Genomic DNA, 24,369 nt, shown 5'->3' with positions numbered 1-24,369 from the left:
AACTGGGTTTCATATACTTGAGAAAATGTTTTAAAAAAACAGACTTAAAATTGTGAAAGTTTTAATAACTGAAGTAGGAGAGTGAGTTAATTGTCAAATGCTATGTTAATCACAATTAGCTTAGGGGCTCTATTCATGTAACTATTAGTATTATGCAAGCAGCTTTTATTAGTGAAACCTAGAAGGTAGGCTACCTAACATTAACTAGCACATTACTTCCAAATTTAACAAGCTGTAGTTGAACATCATTTTCCAAGTTTATGTGAAGCTCGTCCAAGAAATAAACTTTATTGGGAAATTAATTGATATTTTCAGTCCCTATGATCTATGACCACAGTCACCTAAGGCAAAATTTGGTGTGAAGACAGGTTGCCTAACCAGACAAAAGTAGAAGACAGAATACAATTAGTGGCCTCATGTGCTGTACCTGTTGCCATATTAAGGAACTTCAGACTGCAGATAGATTCAAATGAATGAATGCTTCCCCATGAAAAAACCCCTCAGTTTTCCAGGGTTTTTATATGGCAATATTAACATTCAGTCCTTCACCTACAGTCCATAGCGGTACTACACAGCAACAGGTCGATCACATGGGTCTGCAAATCAAGTAATGCTCAGTGAACAAGACTTTTATCAATCACACTGTAATAATTTTAAGTACCAGCAAAACGATAAAAGGGTATAAGACAAGATCAAGCACTTTCATCGCAGAGCAGTTTACACACTAGATTGAGAAAAGATAGCTGCAATAAGGTCTTGTGCAGACGTGTTGTCAAAGGAGACGAGCAGAGCTTTCCAGAGCCATGACAGCCAAGACTGAAAGACACCTTTCAGAAGAGCATTCTAAAACTATGCTAGAATAGGGGGGCAAGTAGTCTAAAGGAATAAAATTGTTGGCACAATTCCTAAGAGACGTATCTAAAACTTTTAAGGATTTTGTGTTGACAGCAACAGCTGTGTTCAGGGGTATAGCCATCACAGTTACTCTGACGGGGGATAAAATCTAGCCATAAATCAGACAATACATCACCCGGTTAACCAGCAAGTTGTGCATTCACTTACACCAGATAAAAGAACAATCCTAACAATATGAACCGATTATATATCTGCAACACTTACTGTCTATGAAAGATCAAGGGGCTCTCCCAGATGTGTCTGCTATTTAAGTGATACCATATTTTGCTAAGTAGACGTTCTCGTTTCCTCTTTATATGCATCTTCAAGAGCCATTACAGAGCAAAAGCTACTCTCTCTTCAGAACTCAATTTGTATGCAGAAAACTAAGGCAATTTTAACGTTAAAACTAATTTCATTAATATTTCTATCTAGAACCTTGTGAAGGGGAAAAACAGCCTCAAAGAAAATAATTACTTTTAGAATATTGGGGTGACCAGGGGAGGGGGGAGAATTTATCTTGTAATGTATTTTCAAGTTATTAAAACTGTAACAAGCCTCTTACCTGACTGCATAGTCAAGTCCATTTTTTGTGGCTGATACATCAAAGGACTGTCTTCATCTAATGGAAGAACACATTTTTGAACAAACCTCTTTCTTGCAGTTTGATTATGGATCTTTTGAGGAGCGGTATCAGGGTTTCTTTCTTCTCCTAACCTCTTATTTTTCAAAAGTTCTATCAGTGTGACTGACTGGTTTTTTTTTTCATCATGTAGTACTGATTTTGCTTCATCACATTCATTTAGGAAACTCAGCCCTTCTTCCTCTGATGCAGATACAGATATATCTTCAGTCTTTAGGCCATTGCGGTATGCTTCAAGAGGTATAACATTTTGAGATAAAAACTCATTTGATGAAAGTTTCTGAGCGACAAATGGTCTGGGAATAATACGCCGACTGTTCAATGCCTTCAGGATTTTTTCATATTTTTCTTCATTTTGCATCATCTCATTCAGAACACAGATTGGAGATTTGTGTGCATCCCATTTGGTTTTACCAAGCCTTTTCAGGTGTCCTCGAACATGATTAGATAATCCTATTTTAGTGTCGAACCAACCTCCACAGAGTTGGCATGTGTGTTCTGAAGAACTTTCTGATTTCTCAATAGCTAAAAAGAAAAATCATTCATTTATCAATTTGTCAGACGCTAAGGACCCAGCTTGCTTAAACCGTAGACATTAAAAGTTTCTACCAAGAATGGATATAAAAGCTATTACAAGGCAGGATGTAGCATGGCCAGACCTGCATCCACATTATTATACACCCCGCTCCCCCTGCATAGGATAAGAAAAGAAAAATCTTACCTTTTCTAACGCGTTTAACAGGAGTTCCTGTTACAGTTCTTTTGAAATGCTGCATTTTGTCGCTCGTTGCTATCTGCTCAGGTGAGACAACATGACGGGCTTCATAACTTAACCCAGCTCTGTGAAGATGCCCACGGACATGATTAGACAATCCAACACCTGTTTCAAAAGTTGCTGGGCAATATGGACAGTTTTTTTTCTCAAGCGATAAGTCAGTCCAATGGAAAACTGAGTTATGCTTTGGCAATGTTGTGCCTATGTTTTCTAAACTATGAGGATCTTGAAAATCATGCAGGTAATTGCTACCTTCGCCATCTTCATAATACTCAAAATAAAATCCGTCATTTTGCTCGTATCTAAGAGAGGATTTACCACCAGTTTCTTCTTCCATTTTACCTTTAAATAAAGGGAACAGGTTTACATGCTCCTGATTAATATCACTGTAAGAGTCATCCTCCACAGACCGTGTAGTGTAATCACACAGTTCAACATTATCCCATGAACTTTCATCCTCCGTTTCATAGCTGTCTTTTTTCCCAGCAAGTTTCTGCAAAACAACAACAGTCATTTTATGTAGAAAGTCTGGATAACTGTCCAAATCATCTCCTTTTACAGAGCCTTCACTTTTGGATCTTTTAACCAACCTTTTTACAGTTACATGCTTATCTTTATAGACTCCTGGTCTTTTTGCATCATAGTTAAGAGAATCCATAATAAATCTATGAGAATTATTTGAAGATAATAAAGGTAAGGACCTGACAGATCTTGCAGCTTCCCTTTTTAAGTGTAAAAGATAAGGGCTGCTAGATTTTTTAATCCTATGGTTTTCATGTTTGTATCTATATAAATAGTTATTGCTAGCTCTGATGCTAGTCTTTTGCTTTCCTGAATGATGCAAATATTTAGGTTTTTGGCCAGTGCTATTTCTATTCAAAACAGGCTTGTCTGTAGAGCTATGACCATACACACTTACAGCTGACTGTGCAACGCTTTTCCGAGCCTTCTGTATCCTGGGGGGTCTCTTGTGAAGTTTTGCAAAGTTACTGGACTGGAATGCAGAGCCAAATGGTCTTTTTATATCTTGTTTTAAAACAGAGTTCTTTGGAAACGCAGATGATTGTTTGATGAAATGTTTAGTCCTGTTACCAAAATCTAAAGGGTTTCCTATAATATGACCTTTTCTTTTTTCTAGTCTAAGTCGGCTACCGAAAGGGTCTATGCATGATGTTGGGTGCAAGTATTCCATGTGTTTTTTTAAAATGCTTCTGGCTGATGTAGTGAATGGACACATTTTGCAAATATAGTCAGCTGATTTTTTGGATGATTCCATGAAGGAATCTTTCACTAATGCCTTTTTCTGTGATTTTCTCTGGGCTATATCTGCAGTGATCATTGAACACTTCACCACTGCCCCATGAGCAATCCCTCGATGACATTCAAGTTCACTCTCTGTCACTGCCATAAAGTTACATTCTTCACAGCAGTAGTACCTTTTGTCCTTCTCATGAGTTTTAGCATGCTGCACAAAGGTTTTGGGACAATTGGTACCAAACACACATTGTGGACACTGTAACCGTGCACTCCTACCCTCGTCCTGAAGCTCTTTCAATTCACGAATTTCCTCCATCAGTTTCTGTCTTCTTTCCTGGTGAATTATCATATGTTTAAGAAGGGAATTGCGGTCTCGAAAGGTCCGACCACATTCCCTACATGCATAAGGCCTTGGAACATTTAAATGGCGAAAGTGGCTATTGCCATCCAAGTGATACATCATGTGCCTGTGCAGGTGCTTCTTTTCCCTAAAATTCACATTGCACTTTGTACAGGGATAAAATGAAGGCTCATCAGTACTGAAATTAGTTGGTGGTTCCAATTCATCTTGTTCACATTTGTTTAACAGAGTATTAGAAAGAAAAGTGCTACTGTGAATAGGAGAAGTATCACCTGCACATTTATTATTTGGGTTATAAATCAATTGTTGGATGGCATCCACAACTTCCAATTCCTCATCTGTTGATTCAGGCTTCACTTTTGCTAAAGAAAATTTATGAGATTCTATCACTTGTAGATTCTCACTCTGCTCCAAAAACTCAGTATCTAGCAATTCTGAATTGTCATGAGTATAATTTGATTCATTAAAACAGTCCTCAGTGTAACGTGTGATTTTGCTAACATCCATCTTTCTTTTCCTCCTTTTTGGTACGCCCACTTTAGGCTGGACTGGTGACTTCTCTACAGGTTCTTCATTTGTCATGAGAAATTCTATGAACTCTTTCTGTGGGTCCCAGTTTGTATCACTTTCAGTTCTGAAGTCACCTGTACCTGAGGATGTGGCTGTTAGTGATTTGCTACCGCCATCTTTTTCTAGCAAACTTTTGCTATCCTCACACATGTCTACTTGGCTTACTAAAGTGCTATCTGGTTTTATGCTTTTTCTTATAGATGGCTGTGTGTCACAAGCAACTGAAGCAGAGGGAGGTAGATTTTTTATGGAATGTGTCAGGCTCTTAGCATGAGCTGCTTCAGGTAACAAAAACAAATGTTGGTGTGGACTTGAATTTTGGGTTGAAGTCTTTGTGGGAAGCTGGTGATCATGTGCCACCATCCCAGCTGAGCAAGAATCTGCTTGATGGCCCACGGTTTGTGCAGTGGTTAATGTAATGCTGCCTTTCTTCATAATGGAAGTGGAGTGTGAAACTGGTCCATTAACAGCAGTTCCTGTAGGCAGAAGAAAGTTTTCACTTGAAACAGTAGGAGCACTAGAGTGTATAAATAGAGACGTTTGGCCTCCGCTTAAGGCTTTTTCAGACTTGTCCCTTGATAGCTCTTCAGGCAGAGTTAACGTATTTTTCTGAAATGATGTTTCACTCTCTTGTGATTTGAGAATGCTGCTCTGCTTCTCAGAAATGAAGCCGCTGTCATCTAGCAGTCCTTTAGCACCAATGATCTGGGTATTGATCTCCGTTTCATCCATACTGCTGGTCTCCTCTGCCCATTAAGCACATTTATGCTAGAATAAAAGCAAAGAAATCCTTATTAGAACTTTTTCTATGTATCTGAGATAGGCAGTTTTTATAATATATTAAAACGTTTTTATGTTTAAATCTGGATCAGTTAAAAAGCATTTTCATTACTAAGCTGACCATTCACTGTAAGACCACTAATATATAACACACACACTATTAATTAAAGAAGCTAATTTCAGGGGAAATTATGCCAAATTTAAAAACTCAATCTCAAGTCATGGAAAAGTTATAAATGATATTTCTAATGAATACTGAAAAAGCAATAATTTTTACAAGTCTCCTAAAGGAAAGCAGAAAAACGTATTAGGTTAGATCCAGACATACAGCGGACTTGCCAAACTACATTGTGATTTATGCCATAACAATCTTTTAGCATGCCACAAAACTCTTTGTTATTACAAACTTGTATCTTGGCCCCATTGATTTCAACGGGTCTACTCTACGGTAAGTAAGCCTAGGTTTTTTATTCCCACCACTAGATCAGAGACAGATCAAAGAAAACAGAATTTCAACTTTTCTGTTTTTAGCCTGATAAAAAACCAATTTCTCTATCATGTTTTAAGTATAAATATCGTTGAAATCTTTATGTGTATGGTTTAGTGTTTCAATACACATCCAGCACCTACAGGCACACACTGGATTTGCTGAGGACCTACATGTGAAGTCCAGTGTTTGGGGGTGGGGGCTGAATATTCTGATTCTGTCCCCAATTCAAGTGTTCTTTGATTTTTAAGTTAGGCTTTTTCATAATTCCAAACCTGCCCCCAACTGAAAACAGGAGACAAGCTGGCTGAACTTTTAATTTTGGCTGTTCCTTATTTATCAGTATCCATTCCACCTTCTTCCAAGGAGCTCAATGTGACATTCATTAGTCTCCTTTTCTGCATGTTATCCTCACAACAACCCTGTGAGGCAGATCAGAGTGAGTGACAGTGACTGGCATATGGTCATACAGTGAGTTTCATGGCTGATTTTAACAATGGTTTCTCAGCTCCTAGTCCACTTAGTATCACTCCACCTTATTCCATATTCTCCACTGTGGCCTACAGTTTCTTAAAAGTCTTGCTGCATCATTTAGACACCAATTCCTGTATCTATCCTTCCCTCATGGTGCTGCATAAGGAACATCACTTCACCTTGCTACATGCAAGTCATCCTTGTCTGAAATGGCTCTCTGGTTCTGAACCCACAAAATTGTGACTTAACTCTTAGAAATTTTTAGATAAAATCTTCCAAGATAATAGGTACAGATCTCTCAATATATTTTAAGTGAGACATGTCAGCAAGGCGTCTAAACAATAAATTGTCTTGCTCCTAACCTGCTTTCTAACCAATGAAATTGGCACAACAATTATCGCACAATAAAGCAATACTTTAGTGCTATATAAAGGTTAAAGTTTCTCAGTTACTTAACAGACAAATCATTTATGGTTGGCAAAATCATCTTAACTCATTTTCCAAATACAAAAACATTTAAAGGTTGTTACAATACTGTTATAGCACTTAGCATTCTTGCATTTGATTAAATTCAGGCCAATACTTTCAATTTATTTAAGTACTGAATAATCAGTATTTCCATACTGATGAGAGGATGAAAACAAAGTCAAATATTTAAGGCTCTTGCACTGAAATATCTTGAAATTTATCTACACTCTAGTCTTCATTAAGCTTTATAAAGCTATACATAAGTTTTAACAACTTTGCTTTTAATATTCATTGCATTTGTATATTAACAGGTTTACAAATGAATAAAAGTAGACTCCTCTAATAAATTGAACTAAATGTTATCACCCTAAAATGGTGATAATGCAGCACCCAGTAGGAGCTACAACATCACATAGACAAAGGTTAAAAATGGGCATGCAAGAACTATTAAAACACAGTACAAAATGTCAAGAGAAATGAAAGCAAAAGTCCAAGGTATCTTGAAAACTTAAGTACAGGAATGAAGATTTAGATGTTTGGTGATGTTTATGCAGCAGAAAGATTTGTATTTTCTCCAACTTATTACACTCACAGAAGTAGACAAATGTATGCTCAGTCAATTTGAGAGTCTATATTAGCTTTTCTCAACAGGAAGCAATGTTGCTAACGAAGTGGTAAATTCAGTGTTAATGAGTGGCTTCACTGTTGCCACCTCTGAGGTAAAACCTTTCACGTTTCATGTTCTATCCATCTGTTCTGGTGTTAGGGGTTCAGAGAAAGAACAGACGCTTCCCATTTAAAGCAACTTTGTTGGTACCCCCTGAACAGCAGGGTGGTAAACTAAGAATATCATATTTGCTTGGAGACTGCAATTATCATTATCAGAAAGGTTTCAAGAGAACCTGAAGCAAGTCTGCATGAAATGTTGTTTCTCCTTATACATATAAAAAGTATGCCTATTATATACAATATTGTCTGAGGTTAATAACTAAACATAACCCTTTTGTCTAAACCACGTAGAATTTTGTTCACAAGCAATGAGGCCTTTTCAACTGACTCAGATTTTTAATTTAAACGAACTTGTAGGCACAGAAAGATTTTAATATCAAAACAGATTTTATCTGTCAAAAGAAGCCAGAAGTTTTTTTTTAAGAGAGATGTTTTCCCATGTGCTAAAACCAAGTCAGTGCTGGATCAGATGCAGTACAGTAAGCCCACAATTGACATGCATTTAACTTGTGCGCATTCAGCTTTACGTGCTTGGCAAAAAACAAAACAAAAAAATTCTATAAAAATAAAAGGGGACAGAATGGGGTGGGTGTCCAGGCTAAAACATTTTGACAATCCCAGCCGCCATTGAACCCAATGTGTTTTGACAATACAGGATTTTGGCTTTAGATGGGATCCCCAGAACGTAACCCCCACTTAAGTTGCAGGCTTACTGCACATCCAATCTGCAGTCCATATAGATCATGAAAGTTCAGTTCATAGTCACTCAACCTAAATGGTTGAGAGGGCAAGCATAGATTGTGGAATTGACATGATGGACTTCATGGTGTTTATGACTTTTTCAGGGCACTTCTGATGTCAAAGTATGGACTTTGGTACGAAATTAAAATTGTGATTGCAAAATTCACAAACTGCCCTTTTAAATCCACACAAATTATGAATTTGGCTTCTTGGTCCAGGGTGCCTTTAGTTTAATTCTAATTTAACTCTTTAAAAAAACCCCAATACTAAACAGTATTTTTATCTGACAACTTGTAGAGCAAGAGAATAATGAAATACAGATTGATGGATTCAATTTTAAATGTGCACTCTGCATTATTGCAAGATGTTGTTCAATATGAACATTTAAATTAAGATTAAGAAAGAATATTTGTGTGGAAAAACTCTGTTTGAGAAAATAAGAAATAATGAGATGCCAGCCGAAACAAGATTCTGTTACTACATAGATGAAGAAATAAAGAGGTGAAGTTATGCACATATTTCACAAAACCCAGGAATGAGGTAGTATGCCACTGAACCCTATGTATCGAAGTAAGTCCTGCTGTGTGCAATGGGGCTTCATGTTGGTAAGATTGCATTAAAAAACAACCCACCAAACTCCTTTTATAAAGGTACAAATACTGTGTTTCCCCAAAAATAAGACATACCCATAAAATAAGCCGTAGCAGGATTTCTATGCATTTGCGCAATATAAGCCATACCCCGAAAATAAGCCATACCCCCAAAATAAGACAGTGACACAGCACCTCCCTTAAGACAGCCTGGATAGGCGTGGCTATGCAGCGTACCGACACGGAGCGGTTAAAACATCCCCCCAAAATAAGCCATAGTATGTTTTCTTGAGGGCAAAAAAATATATAAGACAGTGTCTTATTTTCAGGGAAACATGGTGCTTATCTTTCCTTAGCAAGCATTTTATCTTAAAAAAACAACAACTGAATCCATTAGAAATTTACAATACACTTTGGCTAAAATCTTATATGACAAAGCACCACATTAAAATGTTTTTTGTTTATCTCAGCGGAGGAAAGGAAAACACAAGTAAAGTCAGAAATAAAATACAATAGGAAAGTGAAAGGGGAATAACAGGGAACAGGAAAGCACCAGAAGCAATCAGTAAAAAAGAATATTTGAAAGTACAAGAACTTAAGCTTAAAGAAAGGTCAGCCAGAGATGGGGGGGGGGGGACAGATCTGATCCATCAGGAAAGAGAGAGAAAATGGAGGGCCTGCCTCCCAGAGTTCTTTGCTCTTCTGCCTCTGTCAAGTGATGAGGGATAATACCCAACCCATTCAGGTCATCAGCAAACGCCTCAAATTGTCACGTCAATACATTTCAATATTATTTTCAGCCTGGAGGGAAATACATCTAGTAAAGACTTATTTGAGTAAAGCATGCTTTCAGCCTACACTCTTCAGCTGTGTCCACCTTCATTGGCAAAAAGGTTCTCCACAATCCAGCAGAAGGGGGGCTCGCCAATTCCCGCTTCCCTCCTGCGGCCTCTTCCATCACCTCCCATGCCATTCAAAAGGTCCCCTCAATGATCTAGAGCATATGGGGGGGGCTGCAAAGGAAAGGAGGGAGCAGCAAAAATAAAAATAAACAACAAGTTGGATCTGAGAGCCTTCCATCAACAGAGGGACACAACTGGGGTTCTTTTGCACTTTTAACATTGATAGGACGACACATTAAAAAGTAACTGTAACACCTGAGATGTGTTCTATTCAAAATCCTAAAGAGAAGGTAGCTCCAACTACAAACCTAGAATTACTTCAGCTTTCTATAAACGTAACACTACTCGGTGTTGCAATGCTTGAATTAATAACCATTTCTCTATTTTCTCCTTTTCAAACGTAAAAAACAAACTTCTCTAAAATATCCAAGTTTTAGGAGAAAAAAACCCCTTAATGAGTTCTGCAGCTATAGCTGCCTGTAGCCATATAATGTAAGCTTTAAGAAATGAAGCACAAAGGTCAGATCTGTCTTCAAGATGACAGATCATCACTTAACCGCCTCAGGCTAGTCTCATTGTCTCGGAAATCTCAAACATCAGTATTTTTGCAAACTATCAGCACTTGCTATAACACCCTTACTACACTACATCTTGAGGTTACTACAGAAGAAATGAGGTGATAATTGCATATTAACATAATTATTCTGTAATCCCCTCTGAGCAAACTTCCTAGGTCACTTCGTAATTCAGATTAGATTCAACCTTCCTGTCATATCTATGCTGCCCACTTTCTGTTCATTAAGAATTCTTTGTAACAAAATGCACTTAATTTTATTCTTTTATGTACATTATTAATTGTATTTATTACAAGTAGGTTAATATTCACTGAATACCTATTTCATAATGGCAACCTTTTCCGTGTAATATGGTTACACAAATGATAACAGTGTCCTCTTTCAAATGCTAGCTCATTTAGCCACATAACCAAATTAAATGTTATGCTAGTTGCCCACTAGCAGTTACAGTTAAAGGTTTGTCATATTCAATTAGAAAGCACCATGGGTTGGATCCAAAGAACCATGAGCAGAATGAAAATAGCCACTGGCGCAGCTATGTAAATGCTTGTGCAAGTGCTAGCAAAAAAGTTGATACAGTGCTATAACAGGCAGGTTCTGTTATTGTCCTCATGCTTCTGTTGTTGTCCTCATGCAATGCTCTAACATGAGTACAAAAGCCCCTCCATGAACATAACACAGCTCCTGCCTCTGCAAGAACCCCTCTGAATCCATGCCTACTACATTTAAAAAGTTCAAAATATAAATAGACCACAGCGAACTACCCAGCAGTACCCAAACCTGAATGTTATGCTAATGCTACCATGGGCCCAATTCAAATTCAACACTAACCCATGATTTGCTATCACAAGAACAAGCTTCAGTGATTTAGTTTTACTTTTCTCATACAATGCTCTAATATAAGGGATGAAGTAGCTCTTGAATGGGCAGAAAGCATGATACTATCAGTCCTATTCAGACGCAACAGTAATCTGTCCCTTAGTGTTATGAGAACCAAACTTAGGCTCACAAACAGCCACAAGGAAGAACTTGAAAGCTTTCACTTTCATCTTAAATTAACTGTAGGTTGTCCAAACATGGACAAAATGCCCTTGATCTTATTAAATATGATTGGTTTAAGAAAACCCATTTCAGAGTATGGTTCATGAAGTTGATTTGTGATGAAAGTACACAGAGAGTTAAAAAAAAAAACCCCTGTATTTTCATAATATAAAAAGACAAATTACTCGCTTTTCTTTAGATCAGGGGTGGCCAACTCCCAAGAGACTGCGATCTACTCACAGAATTAAAAACTGGTGGTGGCTCAGGGCTTTTTTAGGGAGGAGAAAAGCCCCATTTGGGGGGAGTTCAAGGCTAAGCTGTTGGACATTTTTAGAGAGAAAGGGGAACAGACACTCACCAACAGATTGCTGAGGAGACAAACAGCCTCACTGAGTAAACTCCGTCTTCCGTTCTGCAGATCATGCAACAATGGAGGGCGGGGCGAGGGGGCAGGGCCGGATTCTATTTTACCAACATTAAGGAAAGGGACCCAGCAATCAACCAAGATCTACCAAAACCTCCCGAGGATCTACCAGTAGATGGCGATCAACCTGTTGGATATCCCTGCTTTAGATCACTCACTACACATGGCGTCAGGAATCAGTTGAACCAATAGGTTTACAGCACTCCTTTACAAACATTCATTTTATTGTTTTTCCCATCACATAAAGGCTAACTTTTATGTGCACCCACCCACTCCCCAATTCATCTTTGTGATTTGCTGAGTGCCTGTTGAGCAATACTTACTGATTTGCTTTGGGGGTCATTTTCACCCCAACTGCATCTGCAAATGCTTGCGTCCTCACCTCAGCAGGTGGCCAGGCTTAATGGCAGCTCTCAATCAAGAACCTTTAGATGACCCCTTCCCTCTGTTTACAGGAAGTGTTTTCCAAAATATGCAGTTGAGAGTTGCATCTGTCATCTTTATAATCAAGAAGCCCAACAGCTCTAAACCCGAGGCATGTCTGTCACTAATTTTCTTTTCTTTTCAGCACCAGATCAACACCCAGTTGGTCTCTTAGGTCATTGTGACTTGTTGATTGTGATGCTGAACAGTGTAGTACAACCACTCTGTTGTTTTAAAATTATTGATGTATATTTGTGGGAGAGGGGTTATCCCTTCTGAAATTGTTTTAATTATTATGTGCCCCACCCTCAGATTGACCTAAATGTTTTTAATAAGTAAATAATAAAACTTAAGAATGGACAGTGGTTGAAAAACTCAGGACAATGGTTGAGATACCAACACCAAATTTACAGGGTTCTGAATGGAAAGTATCAATTGCTAACATTTTAATTGTCCATGGGATTAGCAAAGAGAAACCAGACTATGGTTGACACAGGAAGGAAGGAAGGAAGGAAGGAAGGAAGGAAGGAAGGAAGGAAGGAAGGAAGGAAGGAAGGTCTAAGACATTCCTTGCAAATCCTGAAGTCTCAACAGCACGTCATTACTCAATGGTGGGTTAAGTGCATACGGCATTTTCAAGTAGGAATGGGGAAGATTCCTGTCTGAAACCCTGGACAGCTACTATTAATCTGTGTAGACAATACCAACCTAAACAGATCAACAGCATGACTTGGTTAAACAGCTTTGTAAAATCGGATACTCTTTCTTCAAACCTGTATTTTATGGCTGATTTTAATTGTTGTTCACCACCTTAAGTGGTGCACAGGTACCAGAAGGTTGGGGTATATATTTATACAAAATAAATGTAGAAGCAGCAGCAATCTGAGACCACAAATGGTCTGAGATCATTCTTTATTATACTGAAACGAAAAGTGGTGTGAATACCTGTAATGATACGCTTCCAAATATATAATCAAACAGCGACCAAAATTTCTTTCTCCAATCTATTAGACATTGCCTGCTCAAATGCCTACAGTTTGATATTGCTTGGAAACGGAAATCACGATGGAGTGAACATCCCCAAATACCTCCTCGCAGACCTGGGACTTGAGTTCATCAAATCCTGACTGGAGTCTAGAAACACAGCCAACTGGTCTTGGACAAGTTGAGAGAAGACACCTCAGAAATGATAGGGACTGACATCAAGAAAAGGGGCAGGTGTCATCTCTGTCAATGACACAAGAATCACAGTAACAATGCATTTCATGTAACTGTTTTGTCTGACCAACTCATGCATATGGTGATTGCGCATATGCTGGTTAATATAGTATGCAAAAAAATGTTGCAGCTGTTGTTGTTACAGGTAATTCACTACTCAAGCAGATAATTCACTAATAAAAGCACAATCTATGAAAATTTTGAGCTCTAAATTATGCTGTGGGTGGGGGGTTGAGGTTGATAGTAGCTTTGGTGACTGACTATGCAGAGTGTAGTCAGAAGGGAGTGTCAATAGAAGAACCCTCAAAGGCTGCTTCTACGAAAGGTTCAATTAGTGGGGTAGGAGAGCTAGAAAAAAATCACATCTAGTAACCAATGCACCCCTTTAGTTTCAGAAAGTACATGGGCAGACGAGGCATCGTTTGGTCAAAATCGGGTATACACTTCCAGAGTTAACACTAAATACATTACTTCTGGTAAATGAAGCAACCATAGAAGCTAGAGGACCACAAAAATTGTGTCCCAAGCTTTTCAGACTCATCTACCCATGTACTTATCTGAAACCAAAGGGAGGCATTGGTTGCCAGATGTGAAATCCATAGACAATATTTTCAGCGCTCCTACCCCACTAAATATGTGATGGCTCACAGCACTCAAGCACATTATTGATAACGGACTAAGGCCACTAGGTTTAAAACTGTTAGTGATTTGGTGCTCACTAACAATTGGATTAGAAGTTCGATTTCAAGTTATCACGGCACAAAGGATTAAAAAGTTGTAATGTCTTGTTTATATGAGAATACTTCCCATGGTGTTATGGTGTTCATGCAACTACAAATCAAAACGGTCTCAAATCTATGAAAACATGTTAGTTTCTACTGCAAACTTGAATCAGGAGCAGCTAACATAAAGAGGGCAGAGATCCAAGTCAGTGATTAATATGCAAGAAAGATTTTGAACATAAAGTAGTATTCGTTTTCGGAAGTAGTTTGGCATGAGATATATATAGTTCACTTAAGAATCCCTAGAGCATTTGTCAAATTAATTTTTCTCCTTTGAGCATACATGAAGTATTTCCATGACCTCCAAAAATGAAACTACCGGTACATACTTCTAATTGAAAGAGATGTTACCCAGAAAACTTCATTTGATGTTGTAGCATTAAGAATAAAACAAAATTAAGCACTTCTTAACAACAGGTACAAGTACTTTAAAACTCAACATTACCAGAGCCTTTAAAGTTTAACTATAAAAAGATGGGTTCTTCTCTTTGAACTTAAGTAGCATGCATTATGTATGTTCCATTAACAAAACCAACCTATTTGTAAAAGGTAAAAGTGCCTCAAGCTAAATTAACACTATAGAGTTTTCCATTTAGAGTAGTGAAATGTCAAGAACTAAAAAAAATGTTTTCTGAACTAAGAACTTACTTAGTATGCACCTTTGTCACATGACTATATTTAAAATGACTATCTTTTCAGTGGCAAATAACCAGCAGTTTCCTCTAGCTGCGATTCAACACTCATTAAAGCTGCTAACAAGTTTTTGCTTATTACATACTCAATTTTTGTTGCACTTACTATTGCTGAGAGATCCGTTTAGTATAAATTTCAATAATTTAAGGCCACATCCCTAGATGTTTCTGTAACATCCATTCTTTATGTTAATTTAAAAACATCCAAAACGGAAGCGGCATTTTCAGTATCAGCCGCTGTTAAGATCAAAACAAGAGATACTTATATAGTGCCTATATAGTACTAGTTCACAGAAAATGAAAGAAAAAACAAACATGACCAGTGATTAAAAAAAAAACCAAATGTAGTCATGTTCCAAAAACTCCAGTAGGGCGATACCTTTATTAGACTAGCCAAATGCGTAAGTAATCTGAACTGCTAAAAAAGAAAGCTGATTGAAAATAGAAGTTTTAAGTTTGTATTCAATGCAATGCTAAGAAGGATTCCTGTCAGTGCAGAGATTTATACTTCTGCAAGGTAACTTCCCTCCCTCCACATCTCACAATGGTTATAGAATAAATAAGAAGTTGAATGAGGTTTCATTCTTGTAAAAAGTTTTTTTAAAAAAACACCACTACTTTATACATTGCAAGCCAGGGGTCCCCAAACTAAGGTCCGCGGGCCCGCGCAAGCCAATTATCCGGCCCCCGCCAACCCCCGGCGCCCGCTCTTACCGGCACGGCTGCCCATCTACGGGTTGGCGCAGCGCCGGAAATAGCTTGTGCGCATGCGTCATTTCCAGCGCACTTCTCGGTCTGCAGAGGCCTTGCACCGGAAAAGGCGAGTGCACGCGCATATGGGCACACACTGTCCCACCTGCCGCGCCATCGGCGCCAGAGGAACTGGCCCAAGGCTAGGTAAGTTTGCCGACCCCTGTTGTAAGCTTTATTTGGACTTCTAAGAGGTATAAAAACAACTGTTTTGATATAACAATATAAAATGTTCACTACCTGGTGAGCTACCAAAAGCAACCTAAAACTATTTGTGTAGCAAGGCATCCCCAGAAGCAAGCTATTTTTCAGTTCAGTGAAAGTGCAATTGAGCAAGCATCTTCAGGCTTTTCACTATGATCCCTATCCAGACCATGAGATCTTCTCTGGAGACTCTTCCCTGAATGCCTCCACCAACTAAGATGTGGCAAAAGGTTGTAAGAGCAGGGCTCGAAATTAGCAGGGCACCAGGCACATTTTGCACCTAAAGATTCTCCATTTGCGAGCACCTCCAAAAGTATAGATGCCATTTTTTGCGCCTGGCTGACACTCAACAATTAAATGTATGTGCTTTGAAGCCTCGAAGTATATGCTAAGGGTAGACAATATGTTAAGGAGTTTAACAATAAAGAGTAGAGTGTTTTGAAAACTAAGTATGGTACCAATATTTTTATTGTAAACACCAATTTAAACGTGTAAACAATTCCTGTTAAAATATGATATTAACAATGTGTCACTTATGTGAATTGCGTATTAGTTCATGCTTATCAAAATAATAAATAAGTGTTGCCAACCCCCTACTCCCACAAATGGTGACTATACATTCTGTTTTGGCACCACAACCCAGGCCACAAGAGCCATTTGGCTCCTAGCTTTTCTATCCCAGTTTCTGACACTGTATAAGACAGAGGCCTTTTTCAGTGGTGGCTCATGATAGAATGCTCTCCCATGATAAGTCTGTCAGATGCTACTTCCTGGGTATCATTTCAGCAGCAGGAAAAGATCTTGGGCTTTATTAATCTGCTAGTTTTAAGCCGTTGATGCTCTGAATAATTTTGTGCTGTATTTATCCTTTTGCCATTTTTTTATTGCTGTTCGATTGTAATTTAATTTGATTTTTACTGTAAGATCCCCCGAGAACATTGTTAAGATAGAAGCCTATAAATACAGTAAGTAGATTAGTAAAGGGGGAGAGGAAGAATACACAGGCAAACCAAGCAATTGCACATGTTGATGGCCTCTGCTGTTCAAATTTGCATCCTGACATCTATCTTCCAGAAGTCTTTGCTTAAATAATTTCAATCCAGGAATGTATATATTACTGTTTACTAGTGGGTCAAGAAAAAAGGCACTCTATACTCAAGACAAAATTAATTCTGAAAAAAAGTTTCTGTGGACTGGAGTCCACTTAATCATATTTTGACTGATATTCTAGTACACAAAAGCTTGTCATAATAAAATGTGTTAGCCTTTAGACGTAAGACACATCTCTTTGTTGCTTTTGCTGCAACAGACTAGCACTGATACTCCCCTTGAAATTGTATACTCAAATATTTACAGATAAAAATTTATGAAGAAATGTACGAATGGCATTGCTGAGATTCAAATTAATTATTTTTTCAATCAAAAAATATCCTTACATTTTAACCTTATCCTTGCCAGATACTTGTTTCACATGAAAACTGAAATTCAGGATAGTGAATTTCTGTAAACAAAGCCAACCTCTGAGTCTACATAGAAAACAGCAGAATAGACACTGCTCCACACACAAAAATCCTGATTCATTGCAGAGCTCTAGTTTTGAAAATCGCACACAAAAAACAGACTACTAAAATGAAATCCCATTTTTATCTATTGATAGACTTAAAATTCAACCTTCTGTTTTTGGAAGTAAACTCAACTGAGCTTCAGACTCATTATTGGGTGCACATACATAGGAAATGTACGTATACATTGTTTTTATTGGGCATATTCAAAAATCTAAAAACATTTGTTCTCTCCATACTAAAATGTCTTGATATTGACAAACTGAAATTACTGATGAAGTGCTACTTATTCTAGAAGATGCCCCGTTTTTCAACCTCTTCCTCCTGTCTGTGGATCCTAACTTAGGGTTGCCATATTTTGAAGTGCAAAAAAGAGGACACATTTGCCGACTTCTACTTTTAACTATGGAGCACTATGACGCCTCTAAGTCATGAAAAAGAGGGCATGTCCTGGAAAAAGAGGACATATGGCAAACCCTAACCAGCAGCAGCGACAGGCAGTAGCAGAGTTGGTTGGCTAGGCTGCCATTTTAGATTCCTACATAGTCCCAGACTGATGCTACATAGAGGCACTGTGAGAAATTTTACTAGTAGCTTGACCCAGCCACCAAGTTCTTCAGTCAGGGGGCAGAGCATGCATCATTATAAAACCCTGCCGGCGTGCTGCAACCCTGACAGCTGCCCAAAGATGCTAAATGTTGGTGCCAATCAGCAGCAGGCAAGGGGAAAATGTTAAGTATCTTTGTGATCCCTCAGCAGACAAGTAGGTGGGGGTTATTTTGGTGGTTGTAGGGAATGCTTATAACTTTTATGGACTACCGCCATGTCCAAATTAAACGTTTCTTGTGAAACAGCCACTGCAAAGAATAGGGGAAAAGAACATGAGAACTGCTTTTAGTTAGTGCTGTACTAAAATACTGATCACAAACTGGCTTCCAAAGGAAGGAGGGATGCTGAAAACCTATTGCAGATATAATTTGTCTGTTACCACTAGGAAAGCAGCCCTTCCTGCATATGCAAATAACGATTTCTCTCTAAACGTTTAATCAGAAATGGAAAATCAGGAAAAAAAAGACTTGTGAGAGGTATGAACGTTCTGGTAGGTTACTTTTAAGCCTCATTTGCCACACATACCCAGACAAGTGACCACTTAAGTGCTTCCCAATTTTATTTCATTTCTTTTTAAAAAGTTATATACTACTTGTTATATTTTTAAAAACACACACCTCTAAGCAATTTACAAAAACTTGTCCATCTAATGATAGTAAAGCACTAGCAGAAATGACCATGCTGATTATTAAGTCCTTGTGAAACATGAACCAGTTCCTTATCATGGCAGTTCTGGGGAGCAAGGAGTGCTGTTTCTTCAGATAGTTCAATTTAGTCAGATACTAGGAGATGGACTACCAAGTCAGATAAGCCACAACTTCCATTATACCTAGAACTGGGGTTTGTGTAGGTGTGTGGCCATGACGCTGCGTGTTCAAGTCCATCCCTGAATTCATAGAATTCTGCACTTTAACATATATATTGGTTTTATTTTAACCTACATCTAACTCCCTGTTGCGCAAATCACTACTCACTACTCAGTTCCAGAATTAAACTGTTAATGAAGGCTTGTGTCTTGAAGCAAGGCACTGCCACCAAGTGGTAGTCACATTCTGTATCCAACATTCAGTTCAATCCACCTCACAAAGTGGAATTCACCTTCTGCAAATTAAGTCTGAAAATGTTTCATCATCAGCCTTAACAATCTGACATCAAACAGCCGTACATGTCAAATAGACACACTAAGTTAAAACATTCATTTAGAAGGCCTCTAAGGGGAAAGCCAATAGTTAAATAGATGCAAATAGATGACATTTCAGTAGCTGTTACAAAAAATATATATTATCAGGCTCATTCACTCCAAAATTATTTTTTAAAATGCCAACATTAATTTACATATTATTGTGGCTAATACTCTTCTCTATTATTATTTTCTGATTGTTAAATAGCTTTTAGGGATTTTTCATAAGAAAGTATCAATGAATGCTAGAAGGCCCAACTAAAATGTTCATAACATGACTGATCTCTAAATGAGTCAGTAATTCATTGGAATATATGTTAACTGTACCTAAAACAAGAAGCAGGGTATCAGTCATTTAGCATACAAAAAGGTATACCAAAATTTGGGTAGGTTTATATTTCAGTCAGTCACTTTTGATAGTATCTCATTGCTGAAAAATTTAATTCCTGTTCCGTATCACATTCGGTAGCTAAATGTTGGCAAGTTTTCCACTTGAACACAGAATAATCAGATGAATGTACACTCGTACCTCGGAAGTCAAACAAAATCCATTCCAGAAGTCCATTTGACTTCTAAAACATTCGGAAACCAAAGCCAATCAGAAGCTGTCGAAGCCCCGTCGGACGTTCGGCTTCCAAAAATAGTTCACAAATCAGAACAGTCACTTCCAGGTTTGCAGCGTTTGGCGGGAGCCAAAATGTTCGAGAACTACCATATTTTCCGGCATTTAAGACAACTGGGCGCATAAGACGACCCCCAACTTTTCCAGTTAAAATATAGAGTTTGAGATATACTCGACTGCAGATTCTCTACCCGGCGTATAAGACGACCCCCGCCTTTTGAGAAGATTTGGGGGTTGTCTTATACGCCCAGTCGTCTTATACGCCGGAAAATACGGTATACAGTTTGTTAAGCACCACATACATTAACTACCTTTTCAGTTCTCAGATATGAGCAGGGCTTGCGATGAACTAATTTAGATTAACTAATTCACTAAATTCAAAAATCTAATATTTACACCTGAAAGTAGTTCCTATAATTTCCAGGTGAATTAAGTTCCTTTTGCAGTGGAAGTTTGGGCAATTTTAAATTAATTCTGATTTCAATTCAATAATATTTATATGGAGGGCTCTCATCGAACTCAACGCTGCTTTTGCTTGTGGCCACTGCAGTTTACATTTTTTCATATCTGTAAAGTGAATCTGCTTTTTAAGCTTAAATGTCATAATTTGTTGGGGGAAATAAATAAAATAATTGTTTACAGTTGTGTTTTGAAATTATCTTAGTCTTCTTAAAAATATTTTTTTTATATATTTAGTATATTTAGCAAAGCTCATAAAATTTACCAGACTTTCAAGCTTCCTTTGGAAAGATTTTTTCCCATTTTTTAAAGTAATATTTTCCCCACTGCAGATGCTTCAAAGGAGCTCCCCTCCAACCAATAATCAACTGCACATCAGTTAAAGAGAGATTTAGCCTCTTCAAAGGTATATCTGTCTATGTATATTTTTATTTTTCCAACGTGTAAGATACCGTTGGGTAGATCATGTTATAACAACTCTCTTAAATTTAAATAAAGCTGAAAACTACACTCTTTTGGAAAATACATATGTTCATAGCTTTTCTTGAATACATTTCTATTTCATTTTAAATATTTCATCATCTCTGCATTTCATTCCCATCAAAATGTGTATCTGAGAGGCTCTTGTTATGATTTGAATTCATCTAGCTTTCAAATTTGGATTTGGTGTGTAAAACACAGTTTTGCTGCAAAATCTTTAAAAAGTGATCTGAAAATTACTGGTAAAAGGGTTTTTTCCTACATTTCTAGAAAGGCAAACGTATTTATGGAGAGACCTGTTGCTGTGTAGTTCTGATTTACCATGGATTTACCATGATTTACCATGGATATGTTTATGGTGAGGCTGGGCAACTATACAACTAGATACTCTGGCTTCCCCAATGAGCTCAATGAGGACCCAAGGGACGTTGCACTTTAGTTAATGTCAGCAACAAAATAGTAGCAGTTACAGCAGTAGTAATATACTGTTATAAATGCCCTCAAAGAATTCCAGAGATGTTTGGTGTTAACAGAATAATGAACTGGATGGATCTTTGTTCTGACTGCTAAAGTTTTATGATGCTTCTTGAGAAAAATTTCTTACAAATTAAACTAGCAACATTTCAGAAAGAAACACCCTAGAAAGTGAGTTAATGATTTTAACACCCACCTAAAATTGTTTCTGAAAAAGAGCAGCAGTGTGAATTTGATAAAACAAAGCATTCTAAACTTAAAAAAAAACCAAACAGAAATGTGTAACCCAAGGCAGGCCTTCTCAACTTGCAACTTGCTCTTAGACCTTATGCAAAGGTTTAAACTTTAAAGGAAGAAAGGGTGGTAAATATATAAACACATAAATGTTGCCATGTAGAATGGAAAGCAACAAGTATTTGTGACCGTTTTCTAGCCCCATAATAATATATAAAATAGTAGCATTAATGCTGAAGGTGATTATCCAGCAGCAGGCAATATCAAGCTGTATTGTGACATCTACTAATCATCCTTATCTCTCTCAACCACATCCCATTAAGTTAAAAGTCACCAGTTGTTCCATTAAAAAGAAAAGCACATTCACATGTAATACAGAGCTTTTCAAGTGGTTACACACTTTTGGACATGTACCATTTCAAGACACAGTAATTCAGTTTTGCATTATTTTGCAACACAGTAATTCAGTTTGATTAGTAAACTTGAGGTTAAACTAACCCTTTCCAGCCCTGGGAAGAGCATGGGGAACATTCGTGTGACACACCTACACACTGCAGCTGACACACTAACATGTCACGACACAGTTTGGAAAGCTCTGATGCAACATAACTCTTCATGTAATCACTTGCAATTTCTGTACACACTCCCAAAGTGGTTCCCTATTGGATGGAGGTCTGCTTGGATATTAATTCTGTTATCAAGACTTAATTGAAGTTCACCAACGTTCACAAATATTGGAACTGTTATTTCCCAAGCATTGAGATAATCAACCAAAATAGACCTTGCAAGACCTCATGATTATGGAAAGACTCGTGCTCCAACACTGGATGAACAGATCTCCACCAATAATTCTTCTCAACAGAAAAGTTTGCTGCCCTAGCCACATTTGAACATGCAGTTTAAGCAACGCATGGTGTTAGATGCATGTTAGAAAAGGAGCAAATAAACGTAACTGGAGCACATTCTCTATGAAAAACAATGCTTTGTTTTGGAGGGGGAAAGAGAAACAAGGAGTGTGTTACATACAATGGAAGGAACGGAAAGGAAGGTATCATTCTCCACCAACACATCCCCTATACCACGAGTCGGAAACCTAAGGTTCATGGGCCACAAGCGGCCCATGGACCCCGCTGCCAACTTGGGGACCCCAGCCGCCCGCTCGGTCGGTTGCCTCCCGTGCACCACGCTAAACCGGTGCGCAGAGCGGGGACCGCCTTCCACGACACTGGCTGGCTTCCCATTGGCTGCAGGAAGCTCCTGCAGCCAATGGGAAGCTGCGCACGCCTCCTCTGTGCCGGAAGGAGTGCCAGAAATAGTGTTTGCGCATGTGTGCGTGCGCACACACTCCTGCCCACCGCAGCGTCTGCGTGACTGTGAACCAGTCCACGCCACATAGTTGCCATGAAAGCGAGAATTACTTCACCCCACACATAACTGATTACTTTTAATTACTGTATTTGTTTACTTAACATACAGAATTGCGCCCCACAATAGCCCTATTCGCCTATTACTTGCAAATAGGAAAATCATGGTTTCAAGCTCCACTCTAACTATGCCATGTCCTCAATGACCGCATGTTAAGAATGGTTGTATGCAGTGGAATTTCTATGCACAAGCAGCATCTCACAGACAGAGGCTTGATGCATTCCGGACACTAGTGTTCCCAATCCCACAGATTCCCTATGTGCGAGAAGTTGAAGCGTAGGGGGTTTCCTTGCAGACAGCCATGCGCAACACAGTCAAGAGGACAGAGCTGGCAAGGCAAAATGAGTTGCTGCACTCCACCCTGAAACTGTGAGTGCCCAACACATTAATAATGTGTGAAAAGGACTTATGTGGAGATAACCATTAGCGTACTGGGCTTTAACCCTTGGCAAAGGGACGGGGCTATATACATCCCAAATAGCACTGGAAATTTCCTAAGACTTTTGTCTCTGTTCTCCACAACTTCATATTCCAAGTAGTCCTCAACTGTGTCAACCTGGGAATTACCATGTTGGGGGGCGGCTTTTACAGTGGTAACTCTAGTTGTGGACGTAATCCGTTTGGGGTGCCGTTTGCACCCCAAAAAGTCCACAGCTACAGCGCCTCTTCTGCGCATGTGCACGGCATGATCAAGCGCTTCTGCGCATGCACACGTGGCAAACCCGGAAGCAAATACTTCTGGGTTTGCTGTGTTCGTAAGCTGAAAGTCCGTAACAAGAGCAGAACGCAACTAGAGGTACCACTGTACTTTTGTTATTTTTGAGGTCAATTTTACCCCTGTGTACACCATGCACATCAGGTGCTGTGTCAAAGTGATGCTGTGAAATGCTATTTAAAGTTTTTATTTACTAGTAATCTATACCTCACGGGTTTATAAAACACTTTACAAACCTTTTTCCAGTTACAACCTTCCTTCTGACCCAGCAATACTGGGGTCTATTTCATCATGGCATTCATTTTGTGCAAAACGTGCTGATCCAGGTTGTGGAATCCTTAAGAATGCAACTGTATCTGCAAAAATGTTTTCGGGCAACCAGCACACACAACTCAGCTGATGGCCAGACATACAGTGGTACCTCGGGTTAAGAACTTAATTCGTTCTGGAGGTCCGTTCTTAACCTGAAACTGTTCTTAACTTGAGGTACCACTTTAGCTAATGGGGCCTCCCGCTGCCACACAATTTCTGTTCTCATCCTGAAGCAAAGTTCTCAACCCGAGGTACTATTTCTGGGTTAGCAGTCTGTAACCTAAAGTGTCTGTAACCCGAGGTACCACTGTAATGGCAACTTTTAATAAAGGATCTTTCTCTGTTCCACAGAAAGATCATTGCAAAATGTGTTGTTGGGGGTTGACCTCAACATTTCTGGGCCAAAAGCCACTGGCATCCTTCAAAGGAATCAATAGAGAAAGTCCTTAAATTTTATTAGAATCGTCAATGCCGAACTGCCAATGCAGGAGACAAGTTTGCCTGTGTGCACAAGCTG

General features: G+C 38.6%; 1 protein-coding gene across 7 annotated transcripts in view; it reads right to left on the bottom strand.

Annotated features, from left to right (window-relative positions):
- Nucleotides 1-24,369, bottom strand: part of ZNF644 (zinc finger protein 644) — a 56,587-nt gene that overhangs the window by 14,602 nt on the left and 17,616 nt on the right. For 5 of the 7 annotated variants that reach the window (XM_033151618.1, XM_033151617.1, XM_033151621.1 and 2 more), the window contains 2 exons: nucleotides 2,259-5,268; nucleotides 1,460-2,062 (listed from right to left, as the gene is read on the bottom strand). In XM_033151618.1, coding sequence (XP_033007509.1) covers nucleotides 1,460-2,062; nucleotides 2,259-5,232 — 3,577 coding nt within the window. In that variant the 5' untranslated portion in view covers nucleotides 5,233-5,268. The remainder of the gene's footprint in view (nucleotides 1-1,459; nucleotides 2,063-2,258; nucleotides 5,269-24,369) is intronic. The other 2 variants (XM_033151623.1, XM_033151624.1) reach the window with 1 other exon arrangement.

This window comes from Lacerta agilis, chromosome 6 (assembly GCF_009819535.1).
Source record: "Lacerta agilis isolate rLacAgi1 chromosome 6, rLacAgi1.pri, whole genome shotgun sequence".
Classification (NCBI taxonomy): domain Eukaryota; kingdom Metazoa; phylum Chordata; class Lepidosauria; order Squamata; family Lacertidae; genus Lacerta; species Lacerta agilis.
This window is presented reverse-complemented; position numbering and strand designations above follow the sequence as displayed.